General features: G+C 35.6%; 1 protein-coding gene across 3 annotated transcripts in view; it reads right to left on the bottom strand.

The window, feature by feature from the left end:
• Window positions 1–22,795, bottom strand: part of TRPM6 (transient receptor potential cation channel subfamily M member 6) — a 158,642-nt gene that overhangs the window by 60,912 nt on the left and 74,935 nt on the right. For all 3 annotated transcript variants that reach the window (XM_019650685.1, XM_019650686.1, XM_019650684.1), the window contains 10 exons: window positions 20,729–20,801; window positions 20,510–20,610; window positions 17,504–17,638; window positions 16,161–16,214; window positions 13,900–14,040; window positions 11,601–11,735; window positions 9,945–10,222; window positions 8,648–8,876; window positions 4,994–5,146; window positions 1,065–1,211 (listed from right to left, as the gene is read on the bottom strand). In XM_019650685.1, the coding sequence (XP_019506230.1) occupies window positions 1,065–1,211; window positions 4,994–5,146; window positions 8,648–8,876; window positions 9,945–10,222; window positions 11,601–11,735; window positions 13,900–14,040; window positions 16,161–16,214; window positions 17,504–17,638; window positions 20,510–20,610; window positions 20,729–20,801 (1,446 nt within the window). The remainder of the gene's footprint in view (window positions 1–1,064; window positions 1,212–4,993; window positions 5,147–8,647; window positions 8,877–9,944; window positions 10,223–11,600; window positions 11,736–13,899; window positions 14,041–16,160; window positions 16,215–17,503; window positions 17,639–20,509; window positions 20,611–20,728; window positions 20,802–22,795) is intronic.

The raw sequence follows: 22,795 nt of genomic DNA, 5'->3' as shown, positions 1-22,795 counted from the left end.
TTTTTTTTTTTTTTTTTTTTTTTTAGTTAAGCCATCCTGCCACCTGTTGTCAGCTCAGCAGCAGCTCAGCTCGGACCTGGAATCAAACAGGTGGCCCTATTGCTCAGAGCTTGCACTCTTGAGTGAGCTCTTAACCAAATGAGCCACTAGGCCAGCCCTGGAAATTTCTAAGAAAAGAAATGCTTGACTACTCCTTTCCCAACGACATGGCTATGGTTAAAATTCTCTCAGAGTTACTATTAGAGTCTCTGGGATACTTTGGTGCATAGTCACAAAAATGGTGAAATTGATCATTTGAAAGGAGATTTGATTTTTGAGAACAGACGAAAGTCATTCAGAACGTCGTATGTATTCAATAAGTATATGAAATAAGTGTGTGATTGGGTAAGTAAATAGTTTGAAATATAACACATTCAGATAATCCTTTTTAGTCACAATTCAAATGTTTTAGAAATACAAAATCTTGGCCATGAGCAATTTAACTACAGCTAAACATTAGAAAAATAATGCTATTAAATAAATATAAAAAGCACTCAATTTATTTAAAATACAGTTCATGCTTTCTCTGTATCTCTATATCCATAACAGATTTAGTATTTATTCATACAATTCAACTTGTATAATTTTTATTGTCCTTTAAATACGTATTTATAAGCATATGAACTGAAAACAAAAACCAATCGCTTGGTTTTTTTGCCTCTATTACACAGTATTCCTACAAAGAAAAAATCGACTAAACTGCTAATATTTTTGTCCAAGATGGGAAAAGAATCCATCCCAATCACTTAATTCTACAACTCCGTTGTTAATTTTATTGTGCCACAAAGCTTGCTAATGAGAAGCACTAAAGAAAGAAGAAAATGCTCATTCTCTCACTCCCAAAGTAGCAGAGATCTGTTCTAACCTTTACTCGCCTCCCTCCAATCTTCTTTCCTACCTCCTTTGTCATTCACCCTATTTTTTACTGCAATTCTACCTTTTATCACAAGTTGGCAAATCAGGCATATCATTATCAATGTTATCATTGGCTATTAACTATCATGAATTGTTGCAATGAAACCAACCGTATAAAACCAAAACTTGACAATTGGAGCACTGTAGAACTCATAGACTTTCCTGGTCAATGGAAGACTTTGGGGACCACTCTTTAAAACAAAGTGCTGATTTTCATCTAGTTTCTCATCAGGGCCCCTTTCCATATCGCGGTCTTTCTGTAAAATAAACAAATAATCATTTCTTGTCAGGGGCTTAACTGAAATATTGACATTTACGAGTATCCAAAAAAAATCATAAATATATATAATATATATATTAGAAATTAGTTGAGCACCCACCTGCCAAATTATAATCTCATTCTTGAATGGCAAGAAAACAATATGTATTATATAAATCTTTGACCGGGTAAGTAGCACAGGGTATTTCTGAAATGCAAGTTAAATCTCTAATAATCAAACCTGGTTAAACTAAGAGTAGTTCCAAGGATTTTAAAATGGTCCCTGTTCCTGTTTGGTTTAATTTCTTTTATCACTATTTTGGAACCTAAAGATATTCATAAAACCCCTGTAAGATCAATAACCAATAATAATTTCCATAATATAGGACAGAATGGAAATCCATTGGTGATACATCTTTTCCAACCCATAGGAAAGTTGGGCACAGTGTTAGTTTTAGGATTCTGGCTTTGATAGCTTCTCTATTCATTTATAGCAGAGGTTCTTTACCTGAAGTTCACGGACGCTGAGCTCCAGAGTCCTGGAATCTCCTGCAACTATATGCAAGTATTTGTGTTGTACACGCATTTTTCTAGGTAAAGCATCAAATCTTTGATCAGTTTCTCAGAAAGTTATATGTCAGCCTAAAGGGATTAACCCTTTGTAGGTGATAAGTAAGGGATATCTGTGTGACAGAGAAGTGGTTGTGTGAACGTGACTACATGGGTGCCCATATAGAAGAGCCTTTAAAAAGAGGGGGAAAACGGCCGGCTGAGTGGCTCAGTTGGTTAAGAGCTTGCTCAAGAGTACGAGCTCTAAGCAATAGGGTTGGAGTTTGATGCCCAAGCTGAGCTGCTGCTGAGCTGCCAACAGGTGGCAAGATGGCTCAGCTCGAAAAAATAAAATAAAATAAAAAGAGGGGAAAAAATAATTGGAAAGAAAAAAACAAAACAAAAAACACCTGTATAGCCTGATTGCTTTTGAAAAGGGGAAACTTAGGAATGGTGAAAAAGAAGCAAAAGAGATTTCACCCTACTTTATAGAGTTTTGTGTTTTTAATTTTTAAACAGGAAATGAGTTACTTTTGTGATTTTTTTTTTCAAATTAAATGAAAAGAAAGGAATATTCTCTGATGACTCTCAGACTAGTACATTTCTTCAACCTAGCCACAAAAGATCTCTCTCTAGTGTTAGGCCCACATGATTAGCAAGATTTTTCAAGCCAAGAAATAAATCAAGTTTTCTTCATTGTCCATATAATTGCAGGAAGATCTAATTTTTGAGGCCTCTGGCATCTAGATGGGTTCTCTCAATGCCTAATGTAAATATCATTCATGTCACTTTGGGCAGTAGAAGTGAGATTGTAACTTAGGGGTATAGGAACTGACCCGGTTCCTGACAGGTTTGAACCTGCCTAGAGTTAAAATGGCTTCAAATGAATTAGAAAAGTCATTATTTACTATGATTTTAGTGACATCAGTACCACTACAGAAAGACCTCAAAAAGCAATTTAAGTAATGACCTTGTCATTAAGTAACTTCCCTTACTATTTTTTCTAAGACTGTTTCATTAGGTCTTAATTACAGTTGGCATTTTGGTATGGGTCATAAAGTACTAATTGAGCCTATCTCTGAGTTGAATTCAAAGATATCAACTGCCATGACGAAGGCAGCATGGAAATATAAATTCAGATTCAGGCCTTTTTTGTTTTCCTTAGAAGAAGGTAAACGCAAAAATATTTTTCTTATCTTTTATTCTACTCAAATCTCAATCTCAATCCCTATCTTTCTCTCTCTCTCTTCCTTCCTCCTACCTCCCTCTTTCCCTTCCTTCCTTCCTTTCTCCTCTCCCATCTCCACACTCCCTTCTCTTTTTCTCTCTCTAATAGGAATCTGATACAAGCAGGCACACAGAACAAAATTATAACTACAACAATAAGCTCTACCACAATTCATGCCTATTTTCTATTGTATTACAGTCATCTTTCCCACTTAATGATGCTTTAATAAAATAGGTTATTATTCAACTTTTTAAAATATTTTTTCATTGTAATTTGTCAACATGTCTAATACTAAGCTTATCTTTCCCCTTTCAAACCTTTTCTTTTTCCAGTGATCCTTGTGTCCTTTCAAGATGGCCTTGTTTTAACCATCAACCTCTCAATCATATTTGCTATCTCCCTTTCACCCATGTCTCATGTTCAAGTCCTATTTGAATATTTGCTTAAAATCTGTCTTTTCCTTTCTGCGCCCATTGCTACTAACCCTAAATAAAATCCTTATTACTTCTCACCTGGATAGTTAGACTAGCTTATTCTCTGTCTGCTTCAAGCCAGCCTTCTTTTTTACATCATCGAATACACTAGAGGCATAATAATTTTCCTAATGGTCAGATCATGTTGCTATTCTGGTCATATATGTTCACCGGCTCACCATTACCTACAGAATAAAAACCATATCCCTTCATAAGTTATATAAGAGTCTCCATGATCTAGCTACACTCTACTTTCTAGCCATATCTGCTCCTTGTCCCATGTCCACCATTACCTGGATTTTAGCCAAACCACTTACAATGCTTGACATAAGCCTTGCGTTTCCTGCCTGTCTTCTCCCCCACCAAAATGCTAGTTCCTCTCTCCACATCCTCAAGTCACAGTTCAAACACCACCTCATTCATGCAGCTGTCTCCAGTCCCTAATCCTTACCTCCTGATCCCCAGTGAGAAAAGTCTTTTTCTTCCCCTAGTGTAGCCATTCTATCATCTTACTAAAGAAAGCTCATGTCATCAAAAGTCATGCTTTTGGGAGGTTAGCAGCTAGAAAGATTTAAACTTCTCAAGGAAAGTTATTTGCTTGCTGTGGAATTATCAGATCTAGAAAAGGGAGGAAGGGAGGAAAGAAGGGAGGAAGGGATGGCGGGAGGGAGGAACGGAGGGAGGGAGGTAAGGGAGAAGAAAGGAACACATACATACCCAAACAGGTATAGTAGTCAAAAATTTAACTGATCTGGTTGAGGCATTAACCAATCAGAATCGATGCTCAACTAATCACAACAGATGCCAGCCATTAAAACAAATTTATAATTAATAATTTTTCATTTAATATTTATCAGATATTTTAAAATATTATAACAAATATCCCATAAGTGCAAAACCACATCAGACAAGATGCTAGCTAAAATGCCTCATTAAAGTATTAAGTACTAAATAAGATGTTTACTCACAGTAAATGACCATTTTATAAGCAATGATTCAAACTGAGATATAAAAAGTAAACCATATATCCACAGACAGCATACTGGAGACTCTCCAGTGAAGATGGGTTATGAGAGAAGTAATGGAAGTTACCCATAAAAGAGTGTACACCTGGGAACTCAAGTAAAACTATTCAGTCACTGAATATAACAACTAAAAAAAAATGTGGAGTAGAACAGTGACAATCAATGCAAATTTTAAATCTGTGTTATTATAATTAAAGTTTTTAAGGATATCAGACACTCCTTATTGTAGCTTTAGTCTATTTATTCTACTAGTCACAAAGCAATATGAAGTTAAGCAGCTGTCAAAGTATAATAAAGTCTTTGATTTTGGTTTTGAGGCAGAAATGGAATCTGTTGCTTAACCTCTATGGCGGTTAATTAGATCTATCATACATGCTATACCCAATCACACTATAATGTGATTAAGATTATTAAATAAATTGTTAAACAAATAAACTTTTTGTATGTGTATGTTTGCGTACAGTCAATGCCATGAAAACTCAGTTTACTATAATATTGCACTAACCATACAAGCATTTTCTTTGACACTGTTGGGGTTCTCGTCACCATTATACCACGTAAACTGGAAGTCCTGGGATTGGGGAACATGCGACATCTCCGCTTTGCTTTTAAATTCCAATGTCAAAATGGTAGGTGGTAAAAGAATACTTATGATGATCTTTAAAAGAAAACAAAGCAAAATAAATAGTAGGGATTACACAAGGTACTACTCAAATAACAAAATTAAGATTTTAGTGTATATAAAATATCAGATCCATCACCAATTCAGTTGATATCCTGATTCTTTACATAGTTTTAACTCAACAATTCCAATTCTAGAAGTGTGCCCCTCAGAAATACTCATGAACGCAAACAAATGTGGATAGAGATGTTTGTTGTAGGGTTATTTGTAATAGATAAAAACAGGTATAAACCTAAATGTCTACCTTTAGAGGAACAGCTGGTATGGGACAACATAACTCGCAACCTAGTTTGGAGTACTATACAACCATTAGAAACACAAAAGCAATTTTGAATATTATGGAAAAGTATTTACGTTACATTGTTAAATGAAAAGGAGCAAGTTGTAGAACAATACAGTGTGATCTCATTTTTGTAAAAAAAAAAAAGAAAACTAAAAAATAAATATGCATACACATGTATACATTTAAAATTTTTAAATGTGTATATGGTAGTTCCCCCCCCCCCCTTATCCACTGTTTCGCTTTCCATGGTTTCAGTTACTCACAATCTACCATGGTCCAAAAATATTAAAAGGAAAATTCCAGAAATAAACAATTCATAACTTTTAAATTGTGGGCTATTGTGAGTAATGTGATGAAATCTCACAACATCCCACTCTGTCCCCCTGGGGACACGAATCATCCCTTTGTCCCGCGTATCCACTACCTTCCCATTAAACAGTAGACATTTCGGTTATCAGATCAACAATCTCAGTATCCCAGTGCTTGTTTTCAAGTAACCCTTATTTTATTGAATAATGGCCCCAAAGCACAAGAATAGTCATGCTGACCATTTGGATATGTCAAAGAGAAGCTGTAAAGTGCTTCCTTTAAATGAAAAGGGGAATACAGTACAACAAGATATTTTGAGAGAGGAAGACCACATCCATATAATTTTTATTATAGTATATTGTTATAATTGTTCTATTTTATTATTAGTTATTGTTGTTAATCTCTTACTGTTCCTAAAATACAAATTAAAAATTATCATAAGTATGTATATATAGGAAAAAACATAGTATACATAGGGTTCGGTACTATCTGAGATTTCAGGCATGCGCTAGGAGCCTGGGAATGTAACCCCTGTGGATAAGGAGGGACTGCTGTGCCACACTGTTATTTATCCCTAGGGGCAGGGCAGTGAGAAGCATTGTATTTCAATGAGCATGTTACTGTAATAATTCTTTAAAGCCATGAAGTAGATATTATCACATAAACATTAAAATTCACTCATATTACAAAATCAAGAATATAGAAACATACCAAGTGTCACTTTTTGTTAGATCCATCTTCCATCCTACACAAATATTTTCTGCCACTAAAACCCAGAGAAAGTATAAATCCAGGTATCCACAATGTTCTCATTATAATGTTATCATTCACTAATTTATTTACAGTCTATTCAAAAAAAATTTTTATGTTCAACTTGTATGGCCTTTCAAGGTAAAGGGTTAAGAAAATTTACTTAATGTTGTGAAAACCAACTTGCTGAACACCACCCCTCTCAAGCTAAAATCAGGCCTTAGTATTCTCGGATTCAGTGAATAAAATAGGATTAATCCTGAATACATACCATTATGATTAAATAAATCAGAGTCATACCCTTGTCAACATTCATTTATTTTCATGCTGAAATCACCTTTTGTTTTGTTTTGTTTTAAAGCCTGACCTCCTGTGAAGGCCCTCTGGACTTGCACCAGTTCTGATAGGGATTTGTTTGCATGTTCATTTTCTTTTCAGATGTAAAGCTCAAAATACATGCAATGTTCTGTTGTCTGGAAAAATCATAGTTACCAGACACACAGTAATATTACACTAATTCCTAACCCGCTTCCTGAAAAGGCTCCACATTCTGTTGCTCATGTCCATTACGGCAATTGGTTTGTGAAACACTATTCAATAATATCAATATCCCATTTCCAAGGGGTAAGTTGGAGCCTATTACCCTAAAAACATTTAAATGAGTTTTCCTTTCCACATAACCCTACAAGGTCTTCCTCCAGTCTTCATCCACTTGAAACTAGCCTAACCAGGACATCTTACAATTATTTGCAAATGTGTTCCCAAAACTCATGAGCTAAGCACTGATGAATTAGGATCTGTGCATGGAGAGCAATACGGTTTACTGCAGTGCAGAGAGTTTAAGTAGCTAATTAAGCCTTCTTTGTCAATTCACTATGTTTGGGAGCAAAACATTTAGTCTTGCTTCACTTACGTGAAGTTTGTTGGTATAAGGTAAATAAGGACCAAAAAGTTATTAAGTTCTTAGTAAGAAGGATTTCTAGTAAACTAAAGTATGCATAGGACACAGCCATGTGGAAAATTATTTCTCATACTTCTAGCTAGCTATACCCCATCTCTCTCTCTGAACATTTTAAAAAGTTATTGTTAGAGTTTGTGTAGCTAGAGGTGGACCCATTCACATCTCTGTTTCATCATTTCCAAGTCCAAAATCAAAGCAGATCAAAGGAGAACTTCTTCTAGAAACAATTGTTCTTTCTCTGATATTTTCAAAGAGGAATCTATGTGGAATAAATTTTGATTGACTTTTCTCTTATTTCTGTACTCTCAGTGAAATTAAAACGTGCAAGCTCTTTTATATATTTTTATCTTGTTTTTTTATCTGTGTTTCTATAGTGTGTCCATCAAAAATATATATTTTAAGAATAGTCATCTTATTTGGAACACATCATATTTTAAGAACTCTAGGAAGAATAAAATTGAAATACAAAATATAGTCTTATACAGTTCTTAATGCTTATGCTGTATCCCCTCTTATTCAGTTTCATAAGCACATGTATGTACTTCTTAAGCTTAACTATAACCTAAAGTTTAGGTTTGATGTCAAAAGTCAAATATGTCTTTAGTATTTAACTAAATTACTCTTGATAATTCAAGATGAGAGATGAGGCTAAAGTGTAATGGAATAGAAGAATTTGGAGATAGGGATGTGAACAAATATATTTGAGAGCAGCTTTATAAAACCACTATTTATTCCCTGAAACATCACTCTGAATGAGCAGAACAACAGAAATTGCTAATTTTATTTAGTTTATTATCAGTTAGTATTCTTAAACTGAGCAAAATTTCACTAAAAGTCTCATTTACTTCTGTTATAATTATCAGAGGCAATGGAGTTTACTAATGAAATATTGCATATGTTTGTATATGTTTTTAATGTCTTCTAACCACTTTCATGTGCGTATGCCTTTGTGATGAACAGAGCTGGTACGATTATCCTCATTTTTTAAAAAAGAAACTATGGTAGCAGGAGAAAAAGTAGTTGTCAGGTCCCACTGGAAATCTCTCAGCTCATCTGTGAGCATCAAAGATATTAGCTGGTTTCCTGAAGATGCTCTTCTGGAACAAGGGAAAAATGAACTCTGAGAGTACAGACCTTCAGACTAGACTAATATCTATAAAGCAAGTCAATGTACCTTTAGCCAAGAGTTTTTCCTCATTTTCAGGCGCCCCATCCACATGTCCGTCAGTAGCATTTGGGTACAAGAATGAGAAACAAAGGGCCGCAATCCCCCAGACACAGCCAGTTTCAGACAGGTAGAATTGCTCCAGTTCTTGAGTTCATAGGTCAGAAGCTTCATGGCCATCCTCTCATTCTGCTTGAACGCCCTCTCCAGCACATCCAGAGCAAGCTGGCCAAACTGTCTGCAATGACACAGTGGTGTCCAGTGAAAACAAAAGCAGGTGAGAGACCCAGAAACATTCAAAAAGATTAGGTAGGAGAAGCAGAAAAGACCAGTACAAAAGCGAGAACAGCAATTTAATCACCTCAGTTTGCAGAAGCTATTTTTTAAAGGGATTGCTGCTCAGGAAATGGATTGTTCTCCCTTTCCTGATGGAACAGAACTAGAGGGCTTATACTGCAGCATATAGGACTTGGTTTACACCCAGAGTATCTAAGCTATTCGTGGGGAAAAGCCACTCCACACCACAAAACAGGCTATCTATAGCTTGGTTGGGGGCTCCCTGATAAGACCTAAAAAAATTTTTTTGACAGAAAATACTGTTCAAAACTGACTAGCGATTAAGGAAACTTGTAGGACTACTTTTTTTTTTTTTACGACTTTACAAAATGCATAGATAACTTAAGTAAGAAACCAGACCTGGAGATATTTTCTGGGAGCGATTTTCTCTAAAAAGTAGATACTGTCATTTCTGGAACTTTGTAAATCAAAATTATAAATTAGTTTCTATTAATTCTAGCTTCCCTTCTTTCCTCACTACAATAACACTTAAGTAATGAAAAAGCAAAAACATTTCTAACTTTTCTGTCCTCCACCGTCACACTCAGGTTATTTAATACGTAATACATTTATTTGTTTTTCTGCCTGAGAGGTACTTAAAGTAAACCACGAGTTTTAATTTAACTTAGTATCAAAGAGTTGGAGAGTTGGGAGAGACTTTCAAAATCATTAACTGAACATTTTAGAGTAAGGAAACTAAAGTCCCAAAATCTGGTCAGCTGACTTCCCCAATTAGTAAACAGCTGGATGAGGACTAGGACCCAAGTCTCCTGACTTGAAGGCCCACCTCTCTTCCTTTCATTTCACAAAGCTCCTTAAAATACGTAAAGACCCTTCTTTATAGGAGAGTCCATGAAATGCACTGTAACAGGTCCACTCATCTTCCAAGTTCTAAGGTGAGGGAGATAAAAGTGCCTAACCATTCTGAGAACTGTCAATGTTTAGAATGAATTGAAGAGAGAACTCCTACTGTGAGTAATTTTTCAACTCTTCGGAGGCATCATCCACCATGTTGCTCTCCTTAGCTTCACGGGCCATGGCTCGGTAGAGTATAAAAGCAATCACTGCCTTCACCGTCGCCTCCTCTCCGTGCTGCCAAAAGAACATGGCCATCTTCTGCCTTTTCATTAACACAGCCCAAACCAGCAGGTCATTGTAAGGGTAAATAAAGCCAGTAGACTCAGGGTCATCTGATAAATTTTGTTCTTTTGACTTCTTCCTTGATTTATGAAGGACTGTAGACTTTTCCTGTTGGAAAATAAAATAAGAATGGGTTTCCAAATACTGAGATGCATGCTACTCTACCTAATGAAACACATCAGATACCCTAGAAATACTTTTTAAATCACTGAAAAGGGATGAAAATAATAGTAATAGCACTTTATAAACCAGAAACCACAAATTTGTCCTTTTAAAATAATCTATTTCTTATTGCATCTAATAGTTCCAGGGTCTCTAAAGTGAGATACTTTAAGTTCCTTTAGCACAACTCAAAACACTGCATTTCTGGAATAGAGCCACTAACTATATGGCAACTTTCAATTTCCCAAGGAAATGGATTGAAATAACATTGGATAAAGAAGAACTATTAAAAACTCTAACTTCACCTTACAAATAGATTCATTATCTTCCCCTTAGAGAAATCCATCCTTTATAGCTTATCTCAAAGGCTACTCTCTATCCCCCCATCTTCTTCTGTATCACTGTGGATGTCTCTCAACTTCAACGCTCAACATACTGCACTATGGTTATTACTTTGGGGACAGTGGGGCTATTTCTCAGTCATCATTACATTTTCCCAACCCACCTGCATCCCAAATTCAACCAAGCACCCAACATAATACCTGGCAAATAATAAGATTCAATAACTATTACTTTTAATTAAAAGCAAAATAAAATAGCAAAAAATTGTAATAAGCTCCCTCTATTTCTACAAATAAAGAGAATTTGTACTCATTGGTGATGATTATGGGTAATTTTATAAAACATGTTTTCAGTGTAGAAGCTATGGAAAGCAAACTTCTTTCAGTCAACATAAGAGCCATTAATGAAAACTCAAGTAAAAGCATTCATCCCCCAGAAAAAGTGGGATTGAGGTAGTACAGGGAGAGGGGGAATAACAATATTGTGTGTGCTTGCACATACACACATCATATTGTCATACGGTAATATTACACTAAAATTAATTTCAAGAAAGCATCAAAGGGGAAAACTAAGATGCAAAAGGACAATATGGAGAGACGTAAAGGAGAAGAAGGAAGTAGTCACATCCAATTAGCCTCAGGGAAAGGGAGATAAGGGTTCAGTGTTGGGTTAATGATTACAATTTTTAGTGGCATCCCATGGACTGCCTTCCTGTGTCACACCATCTGGACATGGTGGCAGTAGGAACAAGGAAGGTAGACTGGAGTGCCAGCCCCGGCTGTCATGTAGTTCCCAGTGCTCTGTCCTGGGCCTTTGTTCATCGCTTACAGGACAGCTGTGTTATGCTTTGGATTTGCGCCACCTGTTTATACTTGTAAAGGATCCCTCAATTTGTACCACCCTTTCTCCAATTTCAAATGAAGAAATGGTCTCAGTATGCAGGAACAATTTTAGGTTTAAATCTAAAAGGAAGGAAAAGTACCTTGAATTTGTAAGGCTGGGCAGTTCTAATGAACTGGGAGTGCAACGTGCTTTCTGCAGACTCTTTTCTATTTTCTGACGCACATCTCTGGTGAAGAGGGGCCTGGGAAAAGCTTTGAGCAAAGCCAGTCACTCTCTGGCATATGTTATTTTATTTTTAAAATAAAACAAAAAGAGAAAAAGATTATAGTGGTAACAATTAACATTATGTTTGTAGACAGTAATGAAAACCACATATATTACTGTGTCCTCCCAAATATCCAATGATTCTGTCTCTCATCCATGATTAGTAATTAATCATTAATCAGAGATTAATTACTCCCTCACCCAAAAAGAGTGACCTCCTCAATCTCATGATTTCCTTCTTAGTAAGTGCACTGTTATTTCCTAACATCTTAGAAAACATGCTCTTTTGTTCCCTATTATAAGCCTGCATTCCTTCTCTATGTGGAAACTCCATTAGAATCAATGGATGTTCCATACCTGGAACAAGCTCAGAACAGGCAATAAAGATACACAGTTCTGATAAGAAAACGTTCCCATTCACAAACAGCTCCAAGGTTAAGTTAGAAAGTTTTGGAATTTCTCCACATGTTATACAATATCGCCACTGGAATTCCAGTGGCTAGGTCTAACAACATAATCCGTTGCTCATCAGCATGAAACTTTCACCAATGAGAAGGAAAATCAAAAAGAAGTATTCGTAAAGAAACTTTCATAAAAATTTAAGATACAAACCACAGGCTTTGAACTATTTTTTTTATTTTTCGTGAGTGTTTTATAGATATAAATTAGACATAAAAGTGATGGGGTCAAGACTTTTTAAAGATACTCAATTATCATTGAGCTATAGAATTAATAGTATGATTAATAATAATCATAATGGCTATTATTATTAACAGTTACTCTATACCTTCTATGAAAAACTCAGGAATATGGGTTTTTCAGATATTGTTTTATTTAGTCCTTTTGATAAATTTATGAAAGGGGTATTATTAATCCCATTTTATAGATGAGGAAACTGATACACACACAGGTAAAATTTCTTGCTGAAGATTACTAATGAGCAAAATGGAGATTCAGTTCCAGGTTTCTCTGATTCCAAACCATGTATTTGTAACTGCTATGGTCTAAAATACTAGGAAACACAATAAACTCTGTGTTCCTTCACTAGCAAATAATCAGAGAAATGGGTAATTTCCTACTCATTTCTAGAAAGGGCACTAGGGAACTTGCCTAGTATGCTCCCCTCTGGGCTGCACCACGGCCACAGTGAGTCCCTGTACCTGTCACTGGTAACCTCACAGTAAGATATATTTTGTTTAAATGAAGGAGCTGATACCTCAAGTGTATCCCTATGCCTTTGAAATTTCAATAAAGAATACTTTCTCTGTGAGGTATGGGTTTCTTTCTGTTTTGATTTTTCATTTCCTAAAGTCAAGTTGGGTTTTCACTTCACCTAATTCTTTATAAATAAAGATCAAAAGTAGCTTGATATTCTAAACTTTTTATGTGATCTGACCCCAAACTGCCTTTCCAGTCCTATCCTCTCATAGTCTCCTTGTCACTGCAGAAACATACCCAGATGTCCACAGCGCTGTACCTTTCATTGTTTCTGCTCTTTTCTCAACCAAAAATGCCCAAAACTATCGTTTCTAACACTTCCATTATCCTCTAATAAGAACTAGTCTCTTTAGTTCACTGATTTGTAAGGGAAATTTTAAGACACAAGCAATGTTTTCTCTGCTAATCATCTAACCAGTCTAATTTTACATTCCTAGACTTTCAAAGCTATGCAGGAAAATAAATATGTTTAATATGTATTTTTAAGTACACTCTGCATGCATCTTCCAATACAATCCCTACACACTTTGTCCAAGCTTGTCATCTTCAGACTATGGATTACTATGAGTTTATAGATCTAATTCTATTAAGCTGTAGACTTCTGTATTTTCAAAAGAGAAAGAAAAGGAAAGAACTGGTCATCTCGACCTCTAACTCTTCTCATCACATAAATTTTATGCCAATAAAGCACATATTATATGATGTTTTGTATTATTGCCAGTTATTCATAAATATGTTTCCTCTACAAGTTTCTAAACTCCTGGTCTTTATGCCCCTCGCAGGCCAGTACGCCAGCACTTAGCACAGTACCTTCCGTACAGCAGATACTGAATAGATGTCAATAAACAGAATGTCCATTTTAGAACAAACCCCATCTGAACTTCCCAAGCCATTTTTTAAAAAGCATTATCTGTAGTACTCCTTAATTTTACTAGGGTACTTTCCAATTGTGCTACCTTATGTTTTCTGTAAAGGCTGTTGTAGAAGGCTCTGAAATTTTTTCTCGTGTAGCTGCTCCGATACGCTCCACCAATTAGGTATTCTATTACCAATCCAATGTCAATCAGTGTTATTCTGTAGCCTGACAGAAGAGTATGCTGAAACAAAAACATGTAATCAATTGTAACTTTCAGTTCTCTTTTTCTATCTCCTTTGCCATGACATTAGAACATAACCAGATAAACTGCAAAGACACGCATTCATACTTTTCAATCATCTTTACAAACTGTTCAATTAATATGATCAGCTATTGATACAATCTCTTTGTTCGGATGGGAACAGATACTTAGCCTTAACATAGTTTTGGTTTCATAGATATTGAATGTCTGCTTATATCTGTTCTTTCATTCTCTTTTCCTTCTCTCTCTCATGCATACACACACTTTAGAATAAAATACATTTAAATTTGGTATAAAAGATTGTTTTTAACTGGAAATAACATATCTACTATAAGCAGAAGTAAAATTACTGAAAGATATACTGAACATATGTGATCCAAAATTAACATTGAGTTAAACCTTCAGCCTCTCTCTTTATTAAAATGTCTATAACACATTGCACTGTGTTGACCACATCATACACAAAACAAGATTATGGGAAGAAGCGGAACAAATAGAAATAAGGAACATGGAATGGCAGAACAAAATGAGGTATCAAAACATGAGGCTGCACAGAGGCCGGAGACTGATCTGCCTCACCTAGGAAGAGCGCAATGATGGTGCCAGCTTGCACCAGTGAAGCAATGTCCTCCACAACTAGACTGAAGAACAAAAGGACAGCAACTTGTCTGTTCCCCTTCCCCCGGGTTCCCCAGCGCTATTCCCCTCCCCCAATTCCCCAATAAAATCTTTAAAAAAAAAAACATGAAGCTGCACCAAGACAAATGTTTTGGCTGGTAGGAGAGCTGAGCAGCAGACATCCAAGTACATGGATCTTAATCTAAATGAAAATTATTTTGACCCCTTAAAGCCCGCCTTACTACCTCTTCAAAACTGTTAGTTCTGCACTGCAATTCGCAGGACATTTTTAAAGGCATACAGAGTGCTGAACAACATCTCTGAAATGAACAGATTATTAATAATGTTCACAAAGCTTTGAACAAGAAATAAGGTGATACACATATGTATATGTAAATGATTTCATTTCTTTTTCACATTTATAATTTACTTTTTCCCATGAACACCAAAAATTATGCTTATTTGCTGCTAGTTAAGAGCATATTTAACCTATTTCATTCCTTTTTCTTCCGTTTTCTATGATAAAATCAGAGTTTAAGGAAATAATCTAAGGAAAATTATTTTGATCTAGCACAAATCAATGCAAACTAAATGCACATCCTCATGGATGCTTTGGCTTACTGCTAATTTGCCAATTGAATGTCTTCTTCTGCAGTCCTTTCACTCTGGCTCTCCTACCAAGTCAATCTAACCAGAAAGCCCACACTCATTCCATCAAGGTATCAGGCTTCTAAAAAATGAGGGAAGAACTTTTAAAAGGTGCCGTGGATGGATTTTAATCATGGTGACAAGTAAAAGGTACTCCCAGTTTTCTGCAGATATGAATAAAAGTTCTGGGTAATTAAAAGAGAAGGAATTGAGGCATAAAAATCTGTTCAAATTGGGAAGTTTGGGTAAGTAATGAGACAGATTATTTTAAGTGTGACTTAACTCAAGTTTCAATGAGAACACAATGAGCAAAATAGAGGAAGGGTATACAGCAGTGGGATTCATCCTGGTTCCCTAGAACAATACTTAGACCCTCAAAAGAAGTGAGAGCCCCCAGGCCATCACTAATGGTCAAACAATAATAACAAAAATAAGGGAAATCACATATTAGTCCTCTGATAAAGAAAACAGAACCAAGAAATGTCTTTATTTTCAACAGATATAATTATCATCATTGGCAATACTGTTGCATCACGTTGAGCCAAATTTCTGATTAGAAGTTTTGCATATCTCTGATTCATATTTTATAAGTGAAAATAATTACTAGCTAATGCCACTTATTTAGTGGATCGAATCTTTAAGAACACAAAGTGAATTATAGGAAAAAATATAAGAGGACAGTTTGGTGACGAAATTGTTCAGCCACAGGTAAAGAGCATAGGTAATTCACCAGAGGTCCAAATCTACTTTTCCAAAGCAAAATCTGGTGACACCTTCATCACAAAGTTAAGGCAATACACAAAGATATTTGCACACCTTTATAATTAGATTACCTGCTTTACATCTCGGATAAGATGATGCAAGATCATATTAGTAGGCCCTTGTTTCTATAATAAAGAACAAAAGGAAGAATTTTAATTACCATCTGCTTGGGGAAAAAAATTTTATTTCAGAATGCATAAATAATACAGAATATTGAAAATTTTCTTCACATCTTTAGTAATGAAGCTTAAGCCAAATTAATTCTAAGAAAGGGGTTTCCCAAAAGATATAGTTATATTGAAATACCTTCAAAAGCAAGATATATATATAGGTAGATAGTAAGGACTTAATTAACTTTATGTCACTAAAGGCAGAAATAAATTTTAACTAATTTATAATTATCCTTTATCACATACCGAGGTGCAAAAAAATGGTATACAAGTGGACACTTTGGTCAACGTTGCTCAAGCAGTAGTTTGCTGTGATCAGAAGTGTCTGGACACTGATGGTAACCATTTTAAGCACCTCTTGTAATTGCAGAAGTCAAACGTGACTTGTATTCTTCTTTTGTTATTGGTATATATTGAGTATTACAATTTTAATACAGTTTTCCTTTCTTAAAATGTGTATAAATTTTTTGGCACCCTCTGTATAAATCACACAATTACAAATTTCATCACACAATCACATTCCATCAACAAATATTTCTTTAACACTTACTGCGTTCAATCAAGCTTTTGAGAGAATCAATGAAGAATATAAGTATGTACTTTCTTTGCAGTTTCTACAGTCTAATAGAAGACAGTTTCTACAGTCTAATAGAAGACAGTTTAATATACAAAAAATTAACCAACAATATGAAGATGCATATGCCCAAAAAGAGTTGCAGATAATTTGTACTGTAGGGAGAGATCACTGTGGACCAAAGTATTCAAGAAGACAGGACTCAAAAAGGGCTTTGAAGAAAGGTTAAGATTCAAAGGACAAGGAAGGACATTTCAAGAAGGGTACATGACTTAAGCAATTGTTTTTTAAATGAGTAAGCCAGTCTAGTTTCCATAAAGGATTTTCATAGGAAAGTTTCAGGAACAGAATTTTAACAGTGGCCTTAGGTTAAGATGTTTTCAATAACTCAATAATACTAATTTGTTCTTATTCACATCTTTGACATTAATTATGGTGTTACTATAATATTTTCTTAAGTTAGTTTGTGCTTCTATTCTGTGTAATTAATAATGGGAAATACAGAAATGACCATAGGATAAAACGGAATTGATAAGACTGTTTCTCCTTTGGTTGAAAACTCTGTCTCTTTATAAGCTATCTTTGTACATGAACATTCAAGAAGACTTGAACATTCAAGCTAAATCAAGATAAATATTAAAGGTGATTGATAAAACGTTCCAATACTCACTGTATTGTAGAGCTCTTCCAGTCGACGGATGGTAAGAAAGCGATGGAGGTTCACTCCGTATTCTATTAAGAGCTTCACAAAATCCACCCGATCCATCACTAAAGCATCGTACATTGCTTGTTCCAGTGAGCCTGGCTTCAGAGGGTAGAAATAAATAAAATATATAGAGACAATTAAGAAAGTAGAAATAGGGCCGGCCGAGTGGCGCGGTGGTTAAGAGCTGGCTTGGGACGTCAGAGGGCCCCGGTTCGGATCCCACATATGAGGGCCAGTGACACTGCCCTCTACAGCTAAGATGCTGAACAACAGCTCAACCTGGAGCTGGGCTGCTACGAGTTGCTGGCGACTGCGTAGGCTGCAGCCCCTGTGGCAGTGGGTTGCCATGTACCGTATGTAGCCAGCAGCCAGCATGAGCGGCCAGCAGCCGCAGTAAGCGGCCATCCAGAAGCCGGCGACTGATCTGCCTCACCTGGGAAAAGCGCAATGATGGTGCCAACTTGGGCCAGTGAAACAACGTCCTCCACAACTAGACTGAAGAACAAAAGGACAGCAACTTGTCTGTTCCCCTCCCCCAATTCCCCAGCACTGTTCCCATCCCCCCAATTCCCCAATAAAAATCTTAAAAAAAGAGAGAAAGTAGAAATAATTAAAGGAGTACGTGTATTTGAACTCAAAACTATACAGACACAATAAATATAAAATACAACCTTTCTAAGAAATGTTCAGGGCCTGAGTGAAAAAATAGCAAAAAGTGAACTTGAAGACATAAAGGACATCTTGAATAAATTGGTTCTTGGGTGGGAAGATTGACTACTGTAAAGATCTCAATGCTTCCCAAAATAACGTACAGGTTTAATGCAATTCTAATAAAAATCCAATGTTTCTTTTTCTTTCTTTTCTTTTTTTGGTAACTTGGCATGTTTCCATGTAAACTACACCTGGCTTCTGGATATAAATGGCAAATTAAACTCATCTACTGTTACTCCTACCTAAAACTCCATTAAAGCTATAGTAAAGGGATTTTTTCTTCTTTTTTAAGAAATGAATCCACAAGAATAAGAAAGTAAAGAGTGCAATATTTGGAAGTTGGAAAGCAGATAGTCAAGTGGTAATTGACGTAGCTGACTCCAGAAGGCCAGAAAGTGAAAACGCCTAGAAACTGAAACTGGAAAAAGTCAAAAATCAAACCAATCTGTGACACAGAATCCTGGCAGTATCAGGATGAAATACATGCATACATGCCAAATTCCTAATGTCGGGACCTTCCCAGTCATCTTCCCTCACCTGACTTCCAAAACATTAGCAACCAGGCTTTTGTCTTTGAGGCAGGGGTTGGAGGATTCTTTTCTGGTATTGTGACTTGTAGAAGAGAAAAGGCATGAATATGCTGACATCTCAGGCTCCCCAACAAATGGCAGGCAGGTCACTCCACTGTGAAGCTCAAACTTATGGTTTCAGAATTTCTAATGTGCTTTCTATTCTTCTCCACACTTAAACAAAAAGTCCAGAACAAACAGACCACAAAACATCAACTAGGAGGAATCAGACAATGCAGGAAAATGAAAACTTCCAAAGAACTAACATTAATAGTTTCAGAAATAAAAGAACATATTTGTATTTAGGATGCTATTAAAAAAAAAAGGACAATCAAAGAAAAAATTTGCTTGTAGAAATTAATAGTATGCTACCAGAAACAAAAAGCTACCTGCAAGGTATGAGCATTAAAGTTGAAGAAATCTACCTAAGAAATGATACAGAAGATAAGAGGAATAAGATAAGAGGAGCAATCCATGGTCCAACATTTAAATAAAGGAATTCCAGAAAGATACCAGAAAAAGGGAGAAAAATCCCCAGAATGCAAATACACGATTGCCAAATTGAAAGCATGCATCCAGCATAACAGACATAAAAGACTCAAACAACATGCATCATTGTGAAATCTCAGAATACTGGAAAAAGGGGAGATTTTTTTAAGCTTCTGAGGGTGCGGGAGAGAGAATGGTCACAAACAGAAAGATTTTTACTTCTTAACAGGAATGCTGGGTACTAGAAGCTAAGCATTCAAAAGTATCTGGGAGAATTACTTCCAATCTTAAAATATATTCAAACACGTAAGTCCTCAAAATTTTTATCTCCCATCCTCCCTTTCTCAGGAAGTTACTGAAGGATGCACACCATCAAAATAAAGGAATGAACCAAAAAAGAGGAAGACACATAATACAGAAAACAGGCACTCTAACGCAGGAGGAAATCCCTAACATGATGAAGGATGACAGTCCAGCACTAAAAATAGCAGGCAACCAGCCCCGATTACAGCAATGAGGACTACAGACAGGAAATGTTGAAAGAACTCTAAAACTGATGAATCAGAAAAACGGCAATGTGACTTATTGTTAGAAATATGAAGATTTATAAATGCCAGGACAGTAAAAAAGTCAAAAGTACTTGGCTCTTAGGATTAGCAGGGCAAAGAACAACTGTCTTTTTAGTACCATTTGAAGTTTTAAACAATGTACACGTATTAGTTTGACCCCAAAATAATATATGTATGGTATGGTCACAACTGTAATTTTTAAAAATGAAATGTTAATAGTAATTATCATTATCACTATAGGTAATGTTTCTCCTCTCTGTTTTTTCTGTTTTCACTAATTTTTATTTTGATCACTTATTATATTTTAATGCAAAAAATAAGATAAACTTTAAGTTTCAAATAACAATATAAAAATGTGTACATTCAAAACAATAAAAAGTCCTTCCATTCTGTCTTTCCCCCAATTTCCTTTGTTAGCTTCAATTAGGCTGCAGAGCCAGAAGGGGAAAAAAATGTTTTCAGGGAGTCAAAGTAGATGAGAGAAATGTCTTTGAGATCACTGAGTACCCAGAGATGCTACCTCACACCCTTCCCAATCCAATCTTTCTCTCCTCCAACTTTCTCTTTTGCCCCTCCCTGACAAACCAACACACAAAGTATTTTTTTTCCAAATAACTTCGTTTTCATTATACCTTCCAGTGTTGTCCATGTATTAGGATATGTTTTTTGGCAATGTCCATTCTGTCCCAAGCCATTGCCAGATTTAATTGTTCAGATGCTGATAAATTTGTGCCTAGGGCAAAAGAAAGGAATGATCATATATTTTATTTAAAATATCAACAAATAAAACACAAAGTGTCATGGAATGTGACAAGAGGAAGTGAGGAACAGTTGTAATCTTATTCACTCACCTTTCAGCAAAGCTGTTAGGATCGCTAAGTCAAGGTCTTGCAGCTCCTCAGAGTCCGTTTCAAATATGGTAATCTATAACAGTTGAAAAACAGAAAGCCATATATTTTGGGCACTAGCGAAGAAATGCTTTCAACAGTATCTACAAAAATTTTCTTGAGCTAATGAATTGAGAAAAACGAACTTCATTAATGTCAAAGATGACAAAGTTGAAAATTTTATTTTCACTTATTGAAGAGACAAATTTTTAGTAGGGTAATGGAGAATTGTGGGCATACAAGCGGAAAAAATTACCTAAAAAATTCCATGTATCCTAGAGGAAACATATATAAAAGAACAATGCTACATTCAATTACTATACACATGCTATAATGAAAACTCAGTATAAATTCCTCATGTAAAGACAATCATTCCTCATTTTGAAGGAATACCAAATGAGATCCTTCTGTTCCCCTAAACTTAGAAACTAAGACCTTTGCTTTTTAATGAGATGCATATCCTCAAGGATTTGTCATAAAATAAGTGAGGCAATTACAATGCACCCAGTGAGCAAGTAGAATGGACAGCACAGACTGTCATCATAATGTCAAAGTGTCCAGTGCATCAAATTTTTTATTTAAAAACATGCAACTGATTTTTAAAGACACATAAAGACATTATTTACAATTATAAAAGACCTCCTGCTATTAATGAATGTATCTCAGTCTTTACAAATGAAAATACATTTTATATAGTAGAGGAAGCTGTTCAACAAAAAGAAAAGAACCTACACTAGCAAGTTCTAGACCCAGACATGACACTAACTAATCAGCTTCGGTAAATATTTTATGACCACTGACTCTCAGGTTCCTTTTCCACAAATTGAGAAGAACCCTAATCTCTAAGTTCCCACAAAGATAGGAAAACTGTGCTTCTATAATTCACACATTTGTTCCCTCTATTTAACAGCCCCTCTATGTGCATGAATAAAATAAACCTTCAATTGTATAGGAGCTGAGAACCTAATTCCTATAATGTGGAAACCCTTAGCTACCTTCTCTAGCTCCCTCTTGATCATTACACAGCTTATTAGTAACTCTCCTTGATGATAGGAAGAGGCAAATATAAGGGCGATCTCTTTAACATGTCCTTTTCTTAACTTACTGATTATTGTAGGAAATATAAAATGTAGTAGATCATGCATAAGATTTCAACTCTGAGCTCAAGTTTCAGTTCTAACATTTCATAACTGCATGACACTGAGTAAATCACTTAAATTCCCTTGGCTTCAGCTTCATTATCTCTGAAAATGAAATAATCACTGCCATATTGAAATCATTCATGGGACTACTTCAGGTGAAAAATATATATTTGAAAGCACACTGCTGGGTGAAAAGGGGGAAGGAATAAAAAAAAAAAGCACACAGCTAATTGTAGACATTTTGTTGTTATTAGGTCAACTAAAATCCCAAAGGGTTTTTCACATATGTTTTAGCCATGCTTTGTCCAAGCTGAACATTCAATTGGTTTTTTGAGGCCAGGTGCTTACATATTACCAAAATCTTGTATAATTTGGTCCAGCCTTCAAATTCTGGAAAGATCATTATGAATCATGACATATTTGCAATTTACTGTAATTGTCAGCTTCACATCATCTAAGTCATTGACAAAATTTTGAACCAAGTACCCTACATCATTGAAATCTTTTCCTAAATCTATATTATACTCACAGCCCATAGCTTGTGGGCTCCATTTTTTTATTCCAGGGTATATTCTCGTATTTCCCATTGGCAGCACATTCCCAATTATCAGGATGGATGCCATGATGCAGTCATCAAACCCCACAGACTTGAATTCACTTGAGACATGAAGCTGTTTCTTTAACTTCTGAAAATATTTATGTGTAATTTTCACTAAACTTGATCACTTTTATGTAATACTGCTATACTAAGTGCTTTTTCCCAGGTACAATTGGGAATTTCAAAAAGGGAGGAAGGGGGATAAGAAGTCAAGTTACTCAACTGAGGCCAAGTTCTGTAGAGTTATAGACAAAGTTAAAAATGAAAAATTCTAGGGGCCGGCCGAGTGGC

The sequence above is a fragment of the Hipposideros armiger genome, unplaced genomic scaffold (assembly GCF_001890085.2).
Source record: "Hipposideros armiger isolate ML-2016 unplaced genomic scaffold, ASM189008v1 scaffold_144, whole genome shotgun sequence".
NCBI classification, from domain to species: Eukaryota; Metazoa; Chordata; class Mammalia; order Chiroptera; family Hipposideridae; genus Hipposideros; species Hipposideros armiger.
The sequence above is the reverse complement of the archived record's forward strand: the minus strand, read 5'-3'. Positions and strand labels throughout refer to the sequence as shown.